General features: G+C 44.8%; 1 protein-coding gene across 1 annotated transcript; it reads left to right on the top strand.

Moving 5' to 3' along the window:
• CYSLTR2 (cysteinyl leukotriene receptor 2) lies at positions 2,712-22,354 on the top strand. Its single transcript, XM_018056743.1, has 3 exons — positions 2,712-2,935; positions 19,198-19,498; positions 21,220-22,354. Exon 3 carries the CDS (start codon positions 21,221-21,223, stop codon positions 22,256-22,258), a length of 1,038 nt encoding a protein of 345 aa, XP_017912232.1. The 5' UTR covers positions 2,712-2,935; positions 19,198-19,498; position 21,220; the 3' UTR covers positions 22,259-22,354.

The raw sequence follows: 22,795 nt of genomic DNA, 5'->3' as shown, positions 1-22,795 counted from the left end.
TTAGGATTTCAAATAGCTCAACTGGAATTCCATCACCTCCACTAAAGAGTCAGACACGACTGAGCGACTGAACTGAACTGATGCTTCCTGAGGCCCACTTGACTTCACATTCCAGGATGTCTGGCTTTAGGTGAGTGATCACACCATCATGATTATCTGGGTCGTGAAGATCTTTTTTGTATAGTTCTGTGTATTCTTGCCACCTCTTCTTAATATCTTCTGCTTCTGTTAGGTCCATACCATCTGTCCTTTACTGAGCCCATAGTTGCATGACATATTCCCTTGGTATCTCTGATTTTCTTGAAGAGATCTCTAGTCTTTCCCATTCTGTTGTTTTCCTCTATTTCTTTGCACTGATCATTGAGGAAGGCTTTCTTATCTCTCTTTGCTATTCTTTGGAACTCTGCATTCAAATGGTTGTATCTTTCCTTTTCTCCTTTGCTTTTTGCTTCTCTTCTTTTCTCAGCTATTTGTAAGGCTTCCTCAGACAACCATTTTGCTTTTTTGCATTTCTTTTCCATGGGGATGATCTTGATCCCTGTCTACTGTACAACGTCATGAACCTCCATCCATAGTTCATCAAGCTTCCCTGTCCTTCACTATCTCCTGGAGCTTGCTCATACTCATGTCCATTGCATCTATGATGCCATCCAGCCATCTCATCCTCTCTTGCCCCCTTCTCCTAGAACACATAGCATGTAACTATGTGACAAATACAACATAAAGAGAGCTTAATTCAACATATTAAATAAACCTAATCAGTTTAACTTATCTCCTTTAAAAGACAAGATAAATCTTTTGTGATGTTCTAGGGGCCTTTTACAAAATCTCAACTTGCTTCCAGATCCAAAAGACTCCAGTTTACAATTTGCTTTTGGGAAGTTTGTCAAAACGATTTTACTGAGGTTAAGTTCCTCTTTCAAAATAAATTAAACTTAATTAAAATTATTTTAGTTTAGCTTTAGTTGGGCAATCAGGTTTTGTTTGCTGTTGGAATTTTCAAGGAATTTTTTTTCACAGCATGAATTCTAGGATGGATTTTTTCTGTTTCTCTAAAAAGCACCATTGATAGGGATTGTGCTGAACCTGTAGATCAGTTTGGGTAGTATATTAATGATATGAAGCCTTCCAATTCATGAACATGGGATATCTTTCCATTTATTTATGTCTTTCATACTTTTCAGCCATGTTTTATTTTCAGTGTACAAATCTTTAACCTCCTTGGTTAAGTTGATTCCTATGGGGATTTTTTGATGGTATTATAAATGAAGTTTCTTTGTTGGATTGATCATTGTTAGTGCATAGGAATGCAATTGATTTTTGTGTAGCGTGCCATTTTGCAAATGGTTTTTATTAGTTCTGTCAGGTCTCCATGTATGTACAGTCTTTAGCGTTTTATACATGTAGGATTATATCATCTGTGAACAGACATAATTTTACTTCCTTCTTTCCAATTTGGATGCCTTTTGCTGTGTTTAGTCAGTCAGTCATGTCTGACTCTTTGCAAGCCCATGGATTGTAGCCCTTCAGGATCCTCTGTCCGTGGAGATTCTTGGGCAAGAATACTGGTGTGGGTTTTATTTCTTGCCTAATGTTATTGCAGCATTAATGCTGAAGATATTAATGAAATGGGGAAAGTGAGAAATGGTTAGACTTAGAACATATATTGCAGGTAGAACAAACGGAATTATTGGCTTGCATGTTGGCTGTGGGAGAAAGAGAGAAGTTAAGGATGGCCTCTAGGTTTATGTGAGATTGACTGGCTGAATCACTGTGGTGCCATTTCATTAAATTTTGGGTAAATGAGAGGGTGTGTCCTTGGGTAGGGAAGAGAAAAGCTCTGTTTGGCCATGTTACGTCCATGAATGTGGATAATACAGGCTTCCCAAGTGGCTCAGCGGTAAAGAATCTGCCTGCCAATTCAGGAGACACAAGAGAGGCAGATTCAATTCCTGGGCCAAGAAGATCCCCTAGAGGAGGAAATGGCAACCCACTGCAGTGTTCTGCTGGAATAACCCCATGGACAGGGGACCTGGCAGGCCACAGTTTTTGGGGTCGCAAGTCAAACACGATAGAGTGACTGAGCATGCATCCAGGTGGGTAATGTAGATAAAAGCAGAATATGATGAGAAGAGATCAGAAGGCAGACTGTTGTGTCTTCTGGTCTTGTAGCCCATTTCTGAAAGCTCACATTTAGAAAAAGGAGAAAAGAAGGAGAATCAGAAAGGAAGCAAAGAAGAAATAATCCAAGGAATAGCATAGGAACCAAGACAGTCAGAGAAACAAGGAGGAGAAAGTTTCAAGAAACTGACAGTGGTTAACTGTGCAAAACAAATTGAGGAAGGAAGACGAGGACGAAACCAGGACCTTTAAGTGAGCAGCGAGGATACCATGACAGCATTCGACAGCATTTTCACCAGAATGGATAACATCTCTGCCTAAGCACAAGTACGCTGAGAAAGCAAGTGGGTGTTGGAATCGCCCTGAGCAGCTTTGAAGTGCTATACTAATAAGGTGGTGTTGATTTTAGTGTTGTCATAGAAACGAAAAACATGCAGGAGAACTGAAGCCACTTGAAACTCCTGACTCCAGCCCATCACGTCCCCTTGGTTTGTTGTGAACGATGCCAATAAAAACAATGAGAGGGGAGGAGCCAATACAGATTTCTTCCTTTAGTTGTGGTCCCTAAGTAGAAATCTTACACTCTTTATCTTGAGAAGGAAGCCAGCACCAGCTCTGACACCAAAGTTCCTTACAGCACAAATGGCTGTCTGACCGGAGTTCCTTCTTCTCTTGCCATTGGCTGATACCCTTCATAAAATACAATTTGCTGTTTTGCTTTTTTTTTTAAACAAGCAAACTGAATTACCTGGAGGAGGAAGACAGCAGAGACAGGGGAGACAGAGCCAAGGCAGCTGAAAGAAAGCAAACTCAGGTGAGCATTTTTATCTTTGCCCTGTTAACTTGTTGTTAAAAATTGTGCTTTGCTATGCTTCATAGGAAGAAGAATAATTTTTAAAAGTAAGTTAATTTTGTTCTATTATAAACTTTTTTCTACTACATGGTACTTTAAAAAATATTAGGAAAGTACAAAAAAAGTAGCAGGAAGCAAAAACCACCACTGAGATAGCTGCTATTGATATTTAGGGGGTTATTTCTTTCCATTTATTATGTGTATCTACCTATGATTTTAGTTAATTTTGGTAGTCATGCTTGTACACAACAGATAGGTTTATATTCCTTTTTTCCATTACAGCATACATTTTCCCACATTGCTGTAAATGCTTTATAATCATAATTTAAAATTGCTACATGGTATTACATGGAGGAAATTTTCTGTACTTTGCCCAAGCATTCCCCTATATAGGGTCATCTAGCATCTTTCCTTTTTTCATAAAGTGGGTCATTTGATAACATAAGATATAATGTTTTTTCCTTTCAGACTCTTGCTTTTTGAGGAGAGGAGGTTAAACTTGAGGATGTAGATTTCAGCTCTCAGTTTTACTGAGAGGCACAGTGAGAGGGAAGGTGTGTATGAGACCGTGTGCTTATAATCTGCTTGTGACCCTTTGGGGACCTCAGCCAGTGGTTCTCAACTCTGGCTGTACGTTCCATCAGAATCACTTGATTCTGGGGAGATTAGAAACTTATCTTTAGAATAATTGAAAATTAACTTTGGTGAGGAGCCACTCATCTGTTGTTGTTGCTGCTGTTTTAACTTTTAAAAATTTCTCAGGTGGCTCTAACGGGTGAGAAGCATAATAACAACCAACCCAGGTTATCTGTAGTATTTCTCTCTCTCTGACCCATACCTGAAAGCTATACATTTTAAGGGAAAGGGGATACACTATCAAGCAAGCTGTCTAAGTCTCCCTTTCAATACTGCCTTCACTGTTTACAAAATTCCTTCACATACAGTGGTTCATTTGATTCACATGGCTGCTGGAGTGTGTAACTCTTACTTTAAAATAAGAAAGTGAGGCCAAGAGGACACAGGATCTTTCCTAGGATCGAACCAGAACTGGCCCAATCTGGTTCAGTTCAGGGCACATACATCTTGAGTAATGGTTATTGTAGAAAAAAATTGTTCAAACTTTGTTATGTCTATATAATTGAATATTCTTTTAGCTCTTTACAGGACATTGACATGTAATAGTTATTTACATGACAATGATCATGATTTAGCCAGAAGAAAAAAGCAAGGTTACAAAATAGCATTAAAATATGGACTCATTTTTGTTTGAAAATATGTAGATTTGAAGAAAAGGGAAAGGAAGTAAAGGCACAAGCATTTGTATGTGTCTGATTGGAGGTAAATCTTATCATTTAAGTTTATTTCAGCTGGTATTACTTTTTTTTTAACCACATTCATTGCTTGTGTAATAAAGATGTGAAGTAAATTGAATGGAATTGTTCTTGTCTTTCTGGTTGGCTCTTCTCCAGATACAATGGTACCAACTCATTTTACTTGGCCGTAAAGAAGCCTTTCTTTAATTCTTGATGAGTTTTGTTCATACTTGTCACAAATAATTCCTGTTAGTGTTAGCTAGCATGTTCTTATTATTGTTAGCTAGCATCACCTGGAAACTTACCAAGCGTCAGACATTGAGTTAATTGTATCAGTTTTCCTCATCAATGCCCAGTCTTCCCTCTGCGGATGAAGGTCTTGAAGCACAGGAATAAGAGTGACCAAGAGGCAGAGCTGAGGCTCAAACCTAGGTCCCCTCTAACTCAAAACACATGTTTTCATTCGTTATACCCTCTTTCCTCCCTGACCTGAGGTCATCAAGGGTACCCCGCATCATGTACACATCACTCATTGGGGAAGAAAGTGATGTATTTTTTGTGGTGTACTCATTGCGCAGGACGGAGAAGGCAATGGCACCCCACTCCAGTACTCTTGCCTGGAAAATCCCATGAATGGAGGAGCCTGGTGGGCTGCAGGACTGGTGGGTCGCTGAGGGTCGGACACGACTGAGCGACTTCACTTTCACTTTTCACTTTCACGCATTGGAGAAGGAAATGGCAACCCACTCCAGTGTTCTTGCCTGGAGAATCCCAGGGATGGGGAAGCCTGGTGGGCTGCCGTCTCTGGGGTCGCACAGAGTCAGACACGACTGAAGCGACTTAGCAGCATTGCATTAGAAAAGACCCTGATGCTAAGAAAGACTGAAGGCAAAAGGAGAAGAGGGCCACAGAGGATGAGATGGTTGGATGGCATCACTGACTCAATGGACATGAGTTTGAGCAAACTCTGGGAGATAGTGAAGGACAGGGAGGCCTGGTGTGCTGCAGTCCATGGGGTTACAAAGAGTTGGACATGATTAGTGACTGAACAACAACAACATTGCTATATGTCAGGATCACCTTGGGCATTTGAGTATCTCATGTGTGCTCCAGACTCAGGGACTCCTGGTTTCCTAGTTTGTCTTGCTCACCAGACATCTGAGGCATGCTAATTCCCCAAGGCTAAATCTGGAAGGTAGAAGCCTAACAAGGGATTGTGCAATGACCCAATGAGCTCTGGTTTATACAGCAGCCAAGCTGGGCAATGTTGAGAAAGTCAAGAATTGGCCTGGGTTTATCAGCTTTTCTGTAGAGCCTTATCAAATCCACAACAGAACCCACAGCACTGTATCTGTGGCGTTCTCACAGAACTGCCCACTACTTCTTTGTGTTGGAATTACTTATGTGTGAGTCTCATTCCTTCTGCTGGATAAAGAACGGCTGAAGATGGAGTCTCTGCAGACAACCTAGTACACAGGCTCCATTAAGAATAAATATTGTTTATCGCTAAGTCGTGTCCGACTCTTTTGTGATGCCATGGACTGTAGCCCACATGGCTCCTCTGTTCAGTGGATTTCCCAGGCAAGAATACTGGAGTGAGTAAGTTGCCATTTCCTGCTCCAGAGGATCTTCCCAACCCAGGGATCGAACCTATGTCTCCTGCATTGGCAGGCAAATTCTTTATCACTGAGTCACTTGGGAAGCCCTAAGAATAAACGGGCAGTTCTATGGAACCTATTAACCTCTTTATGTGAATTGACCCATGGAGAAAGTGGTATAGTCTTGGACAATCTTTAAAGGGAAACTTCTCTGGCTTGGTGGCAGTAAGGGCTGACCCCTTGGACAGAGAAAGTAATGGAAGCTGGAACAGCAACCTGGAACCAAAGAATCTTAAAGTTGGAGCATCCTCAGGAAGAGCCAGTGTTAGTGCAGAAGCTTTTACATCTTCAGTGTTTCAAGAAGAGGTTTTAAAGAAGCAAGCAGATCTAAGGAAGAACAAGAAGGGGGGATAGGTGGATAAGTCAGGGGAGGAGCAGCAAAAGGAAGAGAGAGGAAGAAGTGGTAGGAAGGGGAGTCTGTTTGCTCCGGACGTTCATCAAGCTGGGAGAATCGAAAAGGGTCCAGTCCACGGTTATTATTTCTATTGCATGTTATGAAAACAAGAATATGTTTATCATGGAACAAACAAAACACCATTCCCCAAATAAGTGCCTTCCTGTGGGATTATGGTTTTATCTTGTTTGTTCCTGTAGCACAGGAAACACAATCATCTACAAAATGCTTGAAGGCATCGCAGATTCTTTGAAATAAGTTTGTTTCTTTTTATTTTGAATCTTACCTCAAGTAGAACTTCGTTCTCTTGAAAATTCTGAGAGATTTGAAAGGGACTCCTTTTGTTAGTTGCAGTGGACGTTATTGGCCCAGAGTCAGAAAGACTATTTGCAACCCTCAGAGATAAAAAGAGAGTCACCTCCTATGATGTGTGGGTGTGTTTTGCAACCTTCCTCTTGCCTATAGACCACTGACCTGATGTATTCCTGTCCCCGATGGCTCAGCAGGTAAAGAATCCATCTGCAATGCAGGAGACACAGAAGATGTGTGCTTGATCCCTGGATGAGCAAGATCCTCTGGAGGAGGAAATGGCAACCCACTCCAGTATTCTTGCCTAAAAAACCCCGTGGATGGAGGAGCCTGGCGGGCTACAGTCCAAAGGGTCGCAAAGAGTTAGACACAACTGAGGGGCTAAGCACTCACATGCATTCCTGTCCCCAGATCTTAGATTCGAACTTCAGAGACAAAAGGTTTGTGAGGAAAAATGCCTGGACATCAGTTCAGTTCAGTTGCTCAGTCGTGTCCGACTCTTTGCGACCCCATGGACTGCAGCACACCAGGCCTCCCTGTCCTTCACTATCTCCCAGAGTTTGCGCAAACTCATGTCCGTTGAGTCAGTGATGCCATCCAACAATCTCATCCTCTGTGGCCCTCTTCTCCTTTTGCCTCAGTCTTTCTCAGCATCAGGGTCTTTTCCAGTGAGTCAGTTCTTCAATTCTGTTGTAAAAGACCAGTGAGAATTTTTCTTCCCTGGAAGATATCTATCGTGAAACACGAAATGAGCAGGGAGTGGGTGAATCATAGCTTCCTTTGCTCACTCACTGGTTATTTCTTTGTGCACTTTTACGGCCACGAGCTACGCCAGGGCCCAGGATACTGCAGTGACAAGCAAGGTGTTCTTGCTTCGGTGAGTGAACACTCTGCGGGGTAGGGATAAGCAGGAGCTAGTGGCTACCCTGTGGGCGGTGTGAAGACAGGAAGCACTGGAACAGCCAAGACCCAGAGGGCTCGGAGAATGCTCTTTCTAGAAGCGATTCTGGGAAGAAACTTGAGGCTGATAAGAAAGAGCCTGGAGTAGGAAATGGCAGCCCACTCCAGTATTCTTGCCTGGAAAATTCCATGGACAGAGGAGCCTGGTGGGCTACATACAGTCCATAGGGTTGCAAAGAGTCAGACACGACTGAGCACACACACATATGCAAATAAAGGGCCAGGTGAGGAACTGGAGTTCAGACTAAGCAGGTAAGACAGAGTCTGGTGTGTTCAGAGCATTGAACTAAGTTATGAGGCTGGAGTGGATTTTTTTTCTGAGGACAGCGGTTGAGAGATGACAGCCTGTCGTGGGAGGCCTTGAGAGGGCCCCTGGGTGGAAAGAGGGGCTGGTGGGAACCTTGGGTAACAAGGGCAGGCCTTCCTTGAAGGAGACATTGGGTGGCAGGACGATCTGGGGTTGTGGGCTGAGGGGTGGGGGGAGCCGGCGGTGGGCTTTGTCCTTTGACCTCTCCCTTTTAGGTCACCCATGTCCACTGTCCCCCAGGCTACTGGCAGCTGGTTAGGACACCTTCCTGGACAATTCTCCTGATTTTCAATTTTTTTGAGACCTAGGAAAACATTTTCTTCTTATCCTTTACAGCTTTCTTACTTTCCTTTACAGCAGGGGTAACCCTAACCTCCTAACCTCCAGGATCTAATGCCTGATGATCTGAGGTGGAGCTGATGTATGTAATAATAATAATAGACATAAAGTGCACAGTTAATGTGATATGCTTGAATCATCCATAAACCATCATCCCCCACCTCGATCCACAGAAAAATTATCTTCCATGAAACCCATCCCTGGTGCAGAAAAGACTGGAGACCACTGCCTTACAGTTTTTTTTACCATTCTTTACAGGTTTCCTGCACCTGGCGTACTGTTTTCACCCTGGCAGTAGCCAGGCTTGCACAGGCTGCTGATGCCTTGCAAGTGTGTGATGTGCAGGCTCCGTGCAGCTGTGGGGGGTCTTCCATGGTGTTGTCTCCCTGGTCCTCTCAATGATGCCGAAAGGCTGAGTACTTGCTGAAAATGCTCAGGCTACCTCTAAGAGCTAGAGCTAGGGTTTGGCTCCTGTTGGGATTTACTCCCCAAATTTTTCTATGACTTCATCCCGCCACTGTATCCTGCCAGGAATCATATGATGCTTAACTGCCTACCTTGGTCAATAATTCCTTTGCTCCAAGAAGTGAATTTAATAATGGAAGGTGAAATGCTAAGGTGGAAGGGGAAAGACAGAGAGGCAGTTTTCATTTGAGTAAGTGGGCTTTAGGGGAGCCCCTGAGTTGTGTCTCGTAGTCACTTGGATTGTGGACAGCGAGAGTCCTGATGCTGAGGTGACCCCTGTGAAATTACTGAGGTGAGTAGGGCAATGGCCTCTGAGATCACACTTGCTGGTTTTCTGTCTTTGGAATCAGAAGACTTGGAAATCAGAGGCTCAGCTGCAGAACGAGTCTGTGACGTTTCTTGGGTGTTTCTTGATATTTCTTGGATCAGAAATTGGGTTAATAACAGATACTTCCAACCTTCATAGACTGATGAAGTGCATTAGAAAACAATTTTTTAAATGCTCAGATTCTTTATGAAATTAAATGCATAATCAGCTTTGTTGCTGCTGTTGTTCAGTCACTCAGTCGTATCCAACACTTTGCAACTCCATGGATTGCAGCACACCAGACCTCCCTGTCCCTTCCTCTTTCCCCGAGTTTGCCCAAGTTCGTGTCCATTGAATCAGTCCACTGATGTGAGCCACGCATCGCGCTCTCAGAGGCAGAAAGGCCCCTCAGTGGCTTGGGTGTTAACCCTCCCCTAGGGTTCAGTCCCCTGGGATAAACTGTTCTCTGGAAGCATTTTTCTCCTCCAAATAGCACATCAAATAACAGAATTAAGGCGTAGTTCTCCCCACATATGTCCACAATCCATGGGCACCTTTGGGCACAGGGAAATTCTCGAGAGTGGAATTTGGGAAAAGAATGTGCAAACTCACTGATCAAGTGACCAGAGCGGGGACAACCGGTCGGCAAAAGAGAGAGAAAAGGCAGCTATGGCTGACCCATCAGCAAGAAGCTGCGACTCAAAGGAGCTGACATTTTGGCAATGCCATTGCTCTCCAAATTGTCACCTTTCATGTATCCGTGCTGATCTTTGCCCTGATGGTGGCCTGGCACCATGCTTCTTCTCGAGGTTCTTCTTCCTGCGTCTTGCGGTGGTGAATGTCACTGACCACACACTCTGCATCTGAGGCAAGTTCTCCTTTTGGTGGCAGCAGGCCACAGCTGCTGTGCTTCGCATGTGCACCCCACCCCCATGGGGCCTGACACACAGTATTTCTGGCAGCCTGAGGCAGAGTCCAGGCAAGGAAGGTTCTGGTAGCTCCCAGGGCTTCCATCCTTAGATCAGGAAGATCCCCTGGAGGAGGGCATGGCAACCCACTCCGTTATTCTTGCCTGGAGAATTCCGCAGACAGAGGAGCCTGGCAGGCTATATAGTCCATAGGGTTGCAAAGAGTCAGAAACACAATTGAGTGACTAACACTCTCCCCCTTCCTGTTTGCTGAATCCTGTGGGGTTCCTGAGAAATCTGCGGAGAGACGAAGGCAGGCCAGGCAGCTTCCTTATAAAAGAAGCCAGTGAGAGGAGGCACTTATAAGCAGGAAACTACTCAGGGCATTCAGCCTCCCACAGGGGCCCTCCGCCACAATGATTCCCACCCTTGCTGCAAAGACTCACTCAACTCTTCCCCTGATGACAAAGAGACCAGATCCAAACACTGTTCCTTGGGTCTTCAAGCTCCCCAGGAACTCCTGGAAATTTCATGAAGGGCACACTGACTTTTCTGTCTGCTGAGCCCTGGAGTGAGTCCGGTACAGTCTGGTTGGGATCTGGGAGGAGAGGTTGGGCCTTGTGAGCTTTGTAACTTGCGCACATGAACTCCTAGACAGAGGACAGATAGGAGACAATGAAAGTCGGACCCTGGAGGGGAAGCTTCAAGGTCATCCTATCAGGCCCAGGACTCTGGTTGAGGGGTCCCACTGGGCCCCAGATCTGTTAAACAGACTGGAGAATTTGCTCCTGTGGGAACTTCCCAAGCCCTAAATGCTATTTAACACCTAATGGTTTACAGCAGATCCGCTAGCATCTCTTTCACCGACAGGCTGACATCATAGCTGTGAAGTGTGGGAGGAAAATGGCATTTGGCAGACAAAGGACCATTAGGCTGGTGGTATGGGAAAGGATGGGAGGGATTGGCACTATGGGACAGACGGGGTGGAGGATCAGAGTGCCAGAACACTCCAAGATGCTGACTCCATAGAACAAGGCTCTGAGTGGTTCACTCATCTGCCCCGTTTATTGTAGAAGCCCAGAGACCAGCTCAGTTCCTCATTCAAAAGATATGGTCATCTCAGATCTGTTCGTTTGTATTTCTGTTTTGATCTGTAAGCTTCTAATTCATGTTGCTGCTAAGTCGCTTCAATCGTGTCCAACTCTGTGCGACCCCATAGACGCCAGCCCACCAGGCTCCCCCGTCCCTGGGATCCTCCAGGCAAGAACACTGGAGTGGGTTGCCATTTCCTTCTCCAATGCATGAAACTGAAAAGTGAATTCATGTTAGCCCTTGAACAACTCTAAAAGTATTAATACAAGACTGTTTCTGGGAGGCTAAAGAAGTGTCTCAAGCTATACGTTTCCACCTGGACATTTGGAGCCTGTTACAACTGAGGGCTGAGCTAGCAGTGTTGGATTTCAAGAACAAGGCACTCAGTGATGCTTCTCTATTTTGGAGGGTATATTAGCTACCACTCTGGGGCCTCTGGGATTTTGAGGCTGTAAAACGTTTCAATCCAGAAGGTTGAGTCCTCTTTGCACAACTTCAGGGAGCTGAGTCTGCGAACTTTTGCAGTAATAACAGCTAATGATACAGAAGGACTTTCCAGGTGGCTCAGATAGTAAATAATCTGCTTGCAAATGCAGGAGATCCAGGAAGACCCCCCTGGAGAAAGAAATTGTTACCCGCTCCAGTATTCTTGCCTGGAGAATTCCTTGGACAGAGGAGCCTGGTGGGCTACAGTCCATGGGTTTGCAAAGAGTTGGACATGACTGAGCTACTAATAATTCTAATTATTTAATTCTTCCCTGGTCTCTCAGACAGTAAAGAATCTACCCTCAATGCAGGGGACCTGGTTTAGATTCCTGAGTTGGGAGGCTACCCTGGAGAAGGGAATGGCTATCGACTACAGTATTGGTGAAATGATGCTGAAAGCTCAGCATCTGTGCACTGGAGCTGAAATGAACCTTGGAGACAAAGTTTGGGGTGAAGTAGAAAAGAATAGCTTTATTGCTTTGCCAGGCAAAGGGGGCACAATGGGCTCCTGCCCTCAAAACAGTGTATCCCAGCCCAGAAGGATTCGATGAGGAGTTTCACAGCAAATGATTCAAGGGTGGGAGTGCTGATAAGATTAGCGTGTGTCCAGAGCCTACACTCCTCTAATCTGGTCTCAGTTCAGTTCAATTCAGTCCCTCAGTCATGTCCAAATCTTTGCGACCCCAAGGACTGCAGCAGGCCAGGCCTCCCTGTCCATTGCCAATTCCCGGAGTTTACTCAAACTCATGTCCATTGAGTCAGTGATGCCATCCAACCATCTCATCCTCTGTCATCCCCTTCCCTCCTGCCTTCAATCTTTCCGAGCATCAGAGTCTTTTAAGATAAGTCAGTTCTATGCATCAGGTGGTCAAAGTATTGGAGTTTCAGCTTCAACATCAGTCCTTCCAATGAACACCCAGGACTGACTTCCTTTAGGATGGACAGGTTGGATCTCCTTGCAGTCCAAGGGATTCTCAAGAGTCTTCTCCAACACCACAGTTCAATAGCATCAATTCTTCAGCACTCAGCTTTCTTTATAGTCCAACTCTCACATCCATCCATCACTACTGGAAAAATCATAGCCTTGACTAGATGAAGTAATCTCTCTGCTTTTTAATATGCTGTCTAGATTGGTCATAACTTTTCTCCCAAGGAGTAAGTGTCTTTTAATTTCATGGCTTCAGTCACCATCTGCAGTGATTTTGGAGCCAAAAAAATGAAGTCTGACACTGTTTCCACTGTTTCCCCATCTATTTCCCATGAAGTGATGGGACCAGATGCCATGATCTTAGTTTTCTGAATGTTGAGCTTTAAGTCAACTCTTTCACTCTCCTCTTTCACTTTCATCCAGAGGCTTTTTAGTTCCTCTTCACTTTCTGCCATAAGGGTGGTGTCATCTGCATATCTGAGGTTATTAATATTTCTCCCGGCAATCTTGATTCCAGCTTGTGCTTCTTCCAGCCCAGCATTTCTCATGATGTACTCTGCATAGAAGTTAAATAAGCAGGGTGACAAAATACAGCCTTGACGTACTCCTTTTCCTATTTGGAACCAGTCTGTTGTTCCATGTCCAGTTCTAACTGTTGCTTCCTGACCTGCATACAGATTTCTCAAGAGGCAGGTCAGGTGGTCTGGTATTCCCATCTCTTTCAGAATTTTCCACAGTTTGTTGTAATCCACACAGTCAAAGGCTTTGGCATAGTCAATAAAGCGGAAATAGACGTTTTTCTGGAACTCTCTGGCTTTTTCCATGATCCAGCGGATGTTGGCAATTTGACCTCTGGTTCCTCTGCCTTTTCGAAAACTAGCTTGAACATCTGGAAGGTCACAGTTCATGTATTGCTGAAGCCTGGCTTGGAGAATTTTGAGCATTACTTTACTAGCATGTGAGATGAGTGCAATTGTGCGGTAGTTTGGCATTGCCTTTGTTTGGGATTGGAATGAAAACTGACCTTTTCCAGTCCTGTGGCTACTGCTGAGTGTTCCAAATTTGCTGGCATATTGAGTGCAGCACTTTCACAGCGTCATCTTTCAGGATTTGAAATAGCTCAACTGGATTTCCATCACCTCCACTAGCTTTGTTCATAGTGATGCTTCCTAAGGCCCACTTGACTTCACATTCCAGGATGTCTGTCTGGCTCTAGATGAGTGATCACACCATCGTGATTATCCGGGTCGTGAAGATCTTTTTTGTACAGTTCTTCTGTGTATTCTTGCCACCTCTTCTTAATATCTTCTGCTTCTGTTAGGTCCATACCATTTCTGTCCTTTAGCAAGCCCATCTTTGCATGAAATGCTCCCTTGGTATCTCTAATTTTCTTGAAGAGATCTGTAGTCTTTCCCATTCTGTTCTATTCCTTTATTTCTTTGCATTGATCCCTGAAGAAGGCTTTCTTATCTCTTCTTGCTATTCTTTGGAACTCTGCATTCAGATGCTTATATCTTTCCTTTTCTCCTTGGCTTTTTGCCTCTCTTCTTTTCACAGCTATTAGTAAGGCCTCCCCAGGCAGCCATTTTGCTTCTTTGCATTTCTTTTCCATGGGGATGGTCTTGATCCCTGTCTCCTGTACAATGTCACGAACCTCATTCCATAGTTCATCAGACACTCTATCTATCAGATCTAGTCCCTTAAATCTATTTCTCACGTCCACTGTATAATCATAAGGGATTTGATTTAGGTCATACCTGAATGGTCTAGTGGTTTTCCCTCCTTTCTTCAATTTAAGTCTGAATTTGGTAATACGAGTTCATGATCTGAGCCACAGTCAGCTCCTGGTCTTGTTTTTGTGGACTGTATAGAGCTTCTCCATCTTTGGCTGCAGAGAATATAATCAATCTGATTTCGGTGTTGACCATCTGGTGATGTCCACGTGTAGAGTATTCTCTTGTGTTGTTGGAAGAGGGTGTTTTCTATGACCAGTGCATTTTCTTGGCAAAACTCTATTAGTCTTTGCCCTACTTCATTCCTCATTCCAAAGCCAAATTTGCCTGTTACTCCAGGTGTTTCTTGACTTCCTACTTTTGCATTCCAGTCCCCTATAATGAAAAGGACATCTTTTTTGGGTGTTAGTTGTACAAGGTCTTGTAGGTCTTCATAGAACCATTCAACTTCAGCTTCTTCAGTGTTACTGGTTGGGGCATAGACTTGGATTACTGTGATATTGAATGGTTTGCCTTGGAGAGGAACAGAAATCATTCTGTCATTTTTGAGATAGCAACCAAGTACTGCATTTTGGACTGTTTTGTTGACCATGATGGCTACTCCATTTCTTCCGAGGGATTCTTGCCCGCAGTAGTAGATGTAATGGTCATCTGAGTTAAATTCACCCATTCCAGTCCATTTTAGTTCCCTGATTCCTAGAATGTCGACATTCACCCTTGCCATCTCTTGTTTGACCACTTCCAATTTGCCATGATTCATGGACCTGACATTCCAGGTTCCTATGCAATATTGGTCTTTACAGCATCGGACCTTGCTTCTATCACCAGTCAGATCCACAGCTGGGTATTGTTTTTGCTTTGGCTCCATCCCTTCATTCTTCCTGGTATTATTTGTCCACTGACCTCCAGTGGCATATTGGGCACCTACTGACCTGGGGAGTTCCTCTTTCAGTATCCTATCATTTTGCCTTTTCATACTGTTCACGGGGTTCTCAAGGCAAGAACACTGAAGTGGTTTGCCATTCCCTTCTGAGTGGACCACGTTCTGTCAGACCTCTCCACCATGACCCGCCCACCCTGGGTTGCCCTGTGGGCATGGCTTAGTTTCATTGAGTTAGACAAGGCTGTGGTCCTAGTGTGATTAGATTGACTAGTTTTCTGTGAGTATGGTTTCAGTGTGTCTGCCCTCTGATGCCCTCTTACAACACCTACCATCTTACTTGGGTTTCTCTTACTTTGGGCGTGGGGTATCTCTTCATGGCTGCTCCAGCAAAGCACAGCCGCTGCTCCTTACCTTGGATGAGGGGTATCTCCTCCCACCGCCCTTCCTGACCTTCAACGTGGGATGGCTCCTCTAGGCCTTCCTGCGCCCGCACAGCCACCACTCCTTGGACGTGCGGTTGCTCCTCCCAGCCGCAGCCTCTGGCCTCGGGCACCGCCCCTGGCTTCCGACGCCGGGTGGCTCGTCTCGGCCTTTGCCCTTGACCTCGGACGCAGGGTAGCTCCTCCTGGCCGCTGTCCCTGGCCTCGGACGTGGGGTAGCTCCTCTTGGCCGTTCCTGTGCCGTCGCAGCCCGGCACTCTAGGCCGCTGCCCCTGACCTCGGACGTGGGGTAGCTCTCAGCCACGATTAGTGCGCCGGGCGCCACCGCTGCCGTCTGTACTTAGTGCACCAGGCCTATCTCTCTAAAGCAGCGCAACTTATGCTGTCAATTTATTTCCTAATTTTCTTTGAATTTGCCTCTTCTCAGCTTTGTGTCACATACTTAATTTGTCTGGCTGATTTTTAGAGCCACATATATGGTGTAGTCAAGTGCATGTTTTTATGGGCAATGAGGAACAAAGTGTTTTAAATGTTTCTTCAAGGAAAGCCATGCACTGAATGGAATTTTGGATTTGAGTTGGCCCCGCTTTTAACCTGTGACTCTTAGTTAAATGAGGCTTCTAGGAAGCGTTGTTGTTTAGTTGCTCAATTGTGTCTTTTTTGCGACCCCATGGACTGTAGCCTATCAGGCTCCTCTGTCCATGGGATTTCCCAAGCAAGAATACTAGAGTGGGGCTACCATTTCCTCCTCCAGGGGATCTTCCCAATCCAGGGATTGAACCCACATTTCCTGTTTTGCAGGCAGATTCTTTACTGCTAAGCCACCAGAGAAGACTTTCTAGGTGGGGGGTTTGTGTTTTTCTTTCTTCAGCTTTCCAAGGATGAAGATGCTCTTCGAATCAAAACCCGGCTTCTGTAGCCTCAGCCTCTCTCCCTCCCACTGGGGCAGTTTGACAGCCTTGAGCCACGCCTGCTCCCTCCCCTGCACCTCCAGCCCCTCTGGGGCCCAGAACACATCCCAATCCGAGGCAGAGGACTTGAAGTAACTCTGGTACTCTCCTTACGCTTGGGGTTGATCTCTTCCTGATGTGATGCCTTGATTCTAAAACTGAGCATCTCTCTCATTCCTGAGATTCAGTCCCCTTCTCAACAAAGGCAAAGGGCCCCTCTCTTGGCATCCCTGGCCCAGATCTCTGCGCCCAAGGTGTTGTGTGGCATTCAGGTTCTCCCGCAAAGACTGGGGCCTGCCTGCAACAGCCAGGCCTCCTCTCAGGCCCAAAGTCCTCTCTTTCCATCGTGGCCTGGCAGTTCAAGCGCCTCGCTGCCAGCCAATGGACCTTCCCTCCTGAGTTCTGCCTTCTTCCCCAATTGCTCAAAAAGTTCCTCTTGCCAAGGGCTCTTGTTGGTTCCCTCACACCCATCAGTATCCTAGGGAGCAACTGCTACCATCTGTTTTTGCTCTCCTGTCCATGCTCATACCTGCTGGGCCCCATGCTCTGCCTGGGATAAGGGACTCTTCCAGCATCTGTGGCTCTCCTTGCAGGCTTACTGCCCCCAGTGATGGAGAGGATAGGGTGTAGGGCCAGACTGCCTTCCTCATTGCAAGTCATAGGGATCCTGTTGGTCTTGAGATGGGAGAAGCAGTTTTAAGGTCTTTATGGTCAAAACATTTAAGGACTTGATTGCTGTCAAGTCTATTTCTATTATTTTAGATCCTTGTCTGATATAAACTTTTCCTAAGATTCTATCCAAGTTCTGGCTCCAAAGTCAGAGCCATATGGACAGGACTCTGTCCTTTTCTAAAAAGGCCATTGGTAATAGAACACATGGGCTTCCCAAGTGGCTCAATGGTAAAGAATTCACCCGCCAATACAGGAAAGGTGGGTTTGATCCCTGGGTCAGGAAGATCCCCTGGAGAAGCAAATGGCAAACCACTCCAGTACTCTTGCCTGGGAAATCCCATGGACAGAGGAGCCTGGTGGGCTACAGTCCATGGGGTCTCAGGAGAGTTAGGCAGGACTTAGCGACTAAATAACAAGCCATGTAGGACATCACAGTGCATTAGAGTTCCCTGTGCTACACACCGTGTTCCCAACAGTTGTGTGTTTTGTACATCGTATTGATCCCAGTCTCCCAATGTCTCCCACTCCACCCCTTTCCTCCTTGTGCGGTCATCCTCAGCTGTGTTCGATTCTTTTCAGCCTCAAGGACTGCAGCCCACCAGTCTCCTCTGTCCATGGAATCTTCTAGGCAAGAATGCTGGAGTGGGTTGGCATTTCCTTCTCCAGGGGATCTTCCTGACCCAGAGATCGAACCCATGTCTACTGCATTGATAGCAGTAGTAGCAGTGTTAGCTGCTCAGTCATGTCTGACTTTTTGCAACCCCATGGACTGTAGCCCACCAGGCTCCTCTATCCATGGGATTCTCCATGACAAGAATACTGGACTGGATTGCCATTCCCTTCTCCAGAGGATCTTCCCAATCCAGGGATTGAACCCAGGTCTCCTGCATTGCAGGCAGATTCTTTACTGTCTGAGCTACAGGGAAGATCACTGATAGGCAGATTCTTCACCGCTGAGCCACCAGCAAAGCCCCGTGTGTGTGTTTTTTGTTTGTATGTTTGTTGTTTGTTTGTTTTGACTGCACCACATGGCTTTGGGGATTGACTCTGCGACACAGCAGTGAAAGTGCTGAATTGTAACCACTAGACCACCAGGGAACTCCCTGTGGTACTTTGTTAAAGAGCCGAAGGAAACTAATACAACTCTCATTTCACAAAGTAACGGATGCTTAGAAATGCTCATTCCCCCAATAGTAAGTGCTTCCAAATTTCCAAATTTCATTGACTCTAACATAAAAGGTAGAAAGTGAAAGTGAAGTCACTCAGTTCAGTTCAGTTCAGTCGCTCAGTCGTGTCTGACTCTTTGCAACCCCATGAATCGCAGCATGCCAGGCCTCCCTGTCCATCACCATCTCCCGGAGTTTTACTCAGACTCACGTCCATCAAGTCCGTGATGCCATCCAGCCATCTCATCCTGGGTCGTCCCCTTCTCCTCCTGCCCCCAATTTCTCCCAGCATCAGAGTCTTTTCCAATGAGTCAACTCTTCGCATCAGGTGGGCAAAGTACTGAAGCTTCAGCTTTAGCATCATTCCTTCCAAAGAAATTCCAGGGTTGATCTCCTTCAGAATGGACTGGTTGGATCTCCTTGCAGTCCAAGGGACTCTCAAGAGTCTTCTCCAACACCACAGTTCAAACGCATCAATTCTTCGGCGCTCAGCCTTCTTCACAGTCCAACTCTCACATCCATACATGACCACTGGAAAAACCATAGCATTGACTAGATGGACCTTTGTTGGCAAAGCAATGTCTCTGCTTTTGAATATGCTATCTAGGTTGGTCATAATTTTTCTTCCAAGGAGTAAGCGTCTTTTAATTTCATGGCTGCAATCACTCTTTAATTCCAGACATTTGAATCCTGGCTTGTTGATCTGGCCCATTAAGTAGGGATCCTCTTCATCTATCAAAATCATACTCTAGATAAATTATATAATAACAGCAGCATTTCACAGGGACGGTTTTATAGAACATTAGTTCTGCGGAATAGTAGAATGTTTCAATGTGCAAAAACGTTTTCAGAGTTAAAAAAAAATAAAGAGGGACACCCTGTATTAATCAGACTTGGTTATTTTTTCTTATAGGACCTCCTAGAGCTTTCACGTGTGTTATGAATCTCCAAGAGAGGGATACTAAAGCTTTCTGTGTCTCTCAGGCTGATTTGAACACAGAAGCCTTTCCTTACACAGAACATCTCATGGAATTCGTAGTTTGTGGAAGATACTTTGGGAAGTGCTGACCTAAAGAAAAGACTTTTTCTTTTTTCTTTTACATCATTTACATACCAACCATGTTTTCTGAGTTGCATCTTCACATCAGTCTCTGAAGGAGAATTGAAAACCATATTTTCGGTATCGGAAATACATTTACAAAGCATCCATTTGGGTAAGTTAATTTAACTAACATTTCACCATACTTCTTTTAGAAGTATCATTCTGTGAATTCTCAGAGTCAGTGTCTTCTAGTCAAAGGCCTTTATGAACACCCCTGTAGTTGAACAGCATTGAGTTTATTGACTTGTTGTATCAAGGAGAATGCACACCATGGGAAATCAGAATATCTCAGGAAGAGGGTGTTGGAAAAGAATTGTTGCAGGAATTGTGCTTGTGTTCGGTAATTTGGGGCTTAGATTTAAAAATGGAGGACTTTGCAGAAACAAAAATGGTTATTAGTTCTTATAAAAAACTCTGTAAAATAGGGACCCGGACTACCATAGCCAGACGATGAAAATATGTCTCCCCAAGCCACTTGTTTTTTTCCTTAGACATCTAGAAGTCTGCCCCTACCTCTGCAGTTATGGGCTGTCCTGTAGTATTTACATAGGTAAGGCAAGAAGTGTTCAGTATAAATTTCTCTTTGACTAGAAAAGAAGAAATTAAGAACCATGTGATTATCCATGACAACTATGCCTAGTAAATTTACATTTAAACCAATGCTTGGTCAAAGATAAAAAAACCTGCACACGTCTAAGAGTGGTAAGACAGATTGTATTCAATAATATACTATTGCAATTTTTTCAATAATATACTAGTCCAACATGAACTGAACTCAGAAGTAACTGGATGTTTTATTTTATTTATTTATTTAAAAAAAATACTTACTTATTCATTTATTTGGCTGTACCGAGTCTTAGTTGCAACACGCAGGATCCTTGTTGGATCCTATGGGCTCTCTCACTGCTGCGCTCGGACTCTCTAGCCATGGACGTGTGCTCAGTAGGTACAGGGCGCAAGCTCAGTTGCTTCATGGCATGTAAGATCTTAGTTCCCTGACCAGGAATCAAACCCACATTCCCTGCACTGCAGGGAAGATTCTTACCCATTGGACCACCAAGGAAGTCCCTGGGTGTTTTAAAAAGAGAATGAGAGAAAGGAAAGGAGAGTGAGTGAGCAGGGGCTCAGTAGAGTTAGGGAATTTAAAAAATTACAAATAGGAAGGAGGGGTTGGGTCCAAGTGGAAAGTATCTGGGTTTTCTAACTGGTACTTAAGAGACTGGGCTCTTACCCTCCCACAGAGGCTTAAGGCAGAGGCCCTATGTCCAGGTGTTGGCTGGAACAAACACTGAATTCTTTTGGCAGCCTTGAGATTTCTCAGGCTATGTAAGAAGGGGTCATCCTTGAGATGCAGTCTTGAGTTGTTCATAGCTATGTTAGTGTTTTTATGTTAGTTGTTATTCAAGTCAGCATAAGTCAAGGTTGACACCTGGTTGACAAGAAGATTCAGAGGAGCCTGGCTAGAGTTTCATCAAGAAGAGAATCTTTGTCAGCTTCCAGAGCAGAAGATATGTAATTGATGACTTTCTCCAGGGTCAGAGACAAGCTTCAGATGATCTTCATCTGGACCCTGGGCAAGAGTTCCCCTAGTCTGAGACTTCAGCTTCAGTCAAATAAATGAATGGTTATTCTGCATTCTAGAAGTGTATCATGAAATGAAATGAAACATATAGTAAAGACAGATGGTAAAAGGATAAGCACATGGTAAGACATAGCCAATATTTTTTGATTCAAGTTTCAAAGAAAAGCTAGTATTTCTGTTTCATTAAAACCTGGATAAATGTAAGCAATGAGCAGGAAGCAATTTTTTGTATCTGTTTCTTTTTGATTCAGCATGGAAAGAAAACTTGTGTCCTTATCTCCATCCATCTCCGCATCAGAAATGGAAATTAACAGCACCTTCAGCGATCACCATAGCAACAGGAACTGCACAGCTGAAAACTTTAAGAGAGAATTTTACCCCATCGTGTACCTGGTAATATTTATCTGGGGAGCCTTGGGAAATGGCTTTTCCATATATGTTTTCCTGCAACCTTATAGGAAGTCCACATCTGTGAACATTTTCATGCTCAATCTGGCTACTTCGGATCTCTTGTTCACAGCCACACTGCCCTTCAGGGTGGACTATTACCTCAGAGGGTCCAATTGGATATTTGGGGACCTGACTTGCAGGATTATGTCTTACTCTCTGTATGTCAACATGTACAGCAGCATTTACTTCCTGACTGTGCTGAGTGTGGTGCGTTTCCTGGCCACCGTTCACCCCTTCCGGCTCCTTCATACCACCAGCATCAAGAATGCCTGGATTGTTTGTGGCATCATATGGGTCTTTATCATGGCTTCCTCAATAACGCTGCTGAACAATGGCTCTGAGCTGAAGGGCAATGTCACCTTGTGCTTGGAGCTGAATCGGAATAAAGCTCCTAAACTGAAGACCATGAACTACATTGCCTTGGTGGTGGGCTTTCTGCTGCCCTTCTGCACGCTCAGCATCTGCTACCTGCTGATCATCCGAGCTCTGCTGAAGGCGGAAGTCCCAGAGTCAGGGCTGCGGCTTTCTCACAGGAAGGCATTGACCACCATCATCATTGCCTTGGTCATCTTCCTCCTGTGCTTCTTGCCCTATCATATACTGAGAACCCTCCACCTGCTCCAGTGGGAGGCGGATACATGCAGTGACCTGCTGCATAAAGCTGTGGCCATCACACTGGCTATGGCGGCAGCCAACAGCTGCTTCAACCCTTTGCTTTATTACTTTGCTGGGGAGAATTTTAAGGACAGACTAAAGTATGCACTCAGGAAAGATCATCCACAGGAACCAAAGTGCAGCTTTCCTTTCTGTGTGTGGCTGAAAAACGAAACAAGAGTGTAAGGGGTTCTTGGGCAAGGCTGTTCCTATGTCTTGTGTCCGCCTTCATCCAAAAGACCATGTATTTACACCATTCCCAACAAAGGTCGATTCCCAAGATTTAATTGACTGTGATTTTATTATAAGACCTACTTCAGATTTTTCATTAGATGTATCTTCAGTGTTTGAGCCTAAATAAGGAGTACAGCAGGAAAAATCCCCTTTAGAGTCTTGCAACCAGAAATGTCAGACTGGGAGAACATGCTGAGCACAGTGGCTGCTGCTTCTCATCAAATTCTGTATCAGTCAGATCTCTGGCCCACTAGGCATTCTAAATGCTTAGTTTTAAGACAACCCCAACGTTTCCAGCTTCTCTTGTTCCTCGTCCTTCTTTAAGCTCCTGTTGTTATTCTTGTTCAGTCACTATGTGTCCAACGCTTTGCGACCCCGTGGACTGCAGCATGCCAGGCTTCCCTGTCCTTCACCACCTCCCAGAGTTTGCTCAAATTCATGTCCACTGAGTCAGTGATGATAACCATCTCATTCTCCTGGGATACAGCC

This window comes from Capra hircus, chromosome 12 (assembly GCF_001704415.2).
Source record: "Capra hircus breed San Clemente chromosome 12, ASM170441v1, whole genome shotgun sequence".
In the NCBI taxonomy this organism is placed as follows: Eukaryota; Metazoa; Chordata; class Mammalia; order Artiodactyla; family Bovidae; genus Capra; species Capra hircus.
Note: the sequence above shows the minus strand (reverse complement) of the source record. Positions and strands in the feature narration are given on the sequence as shown.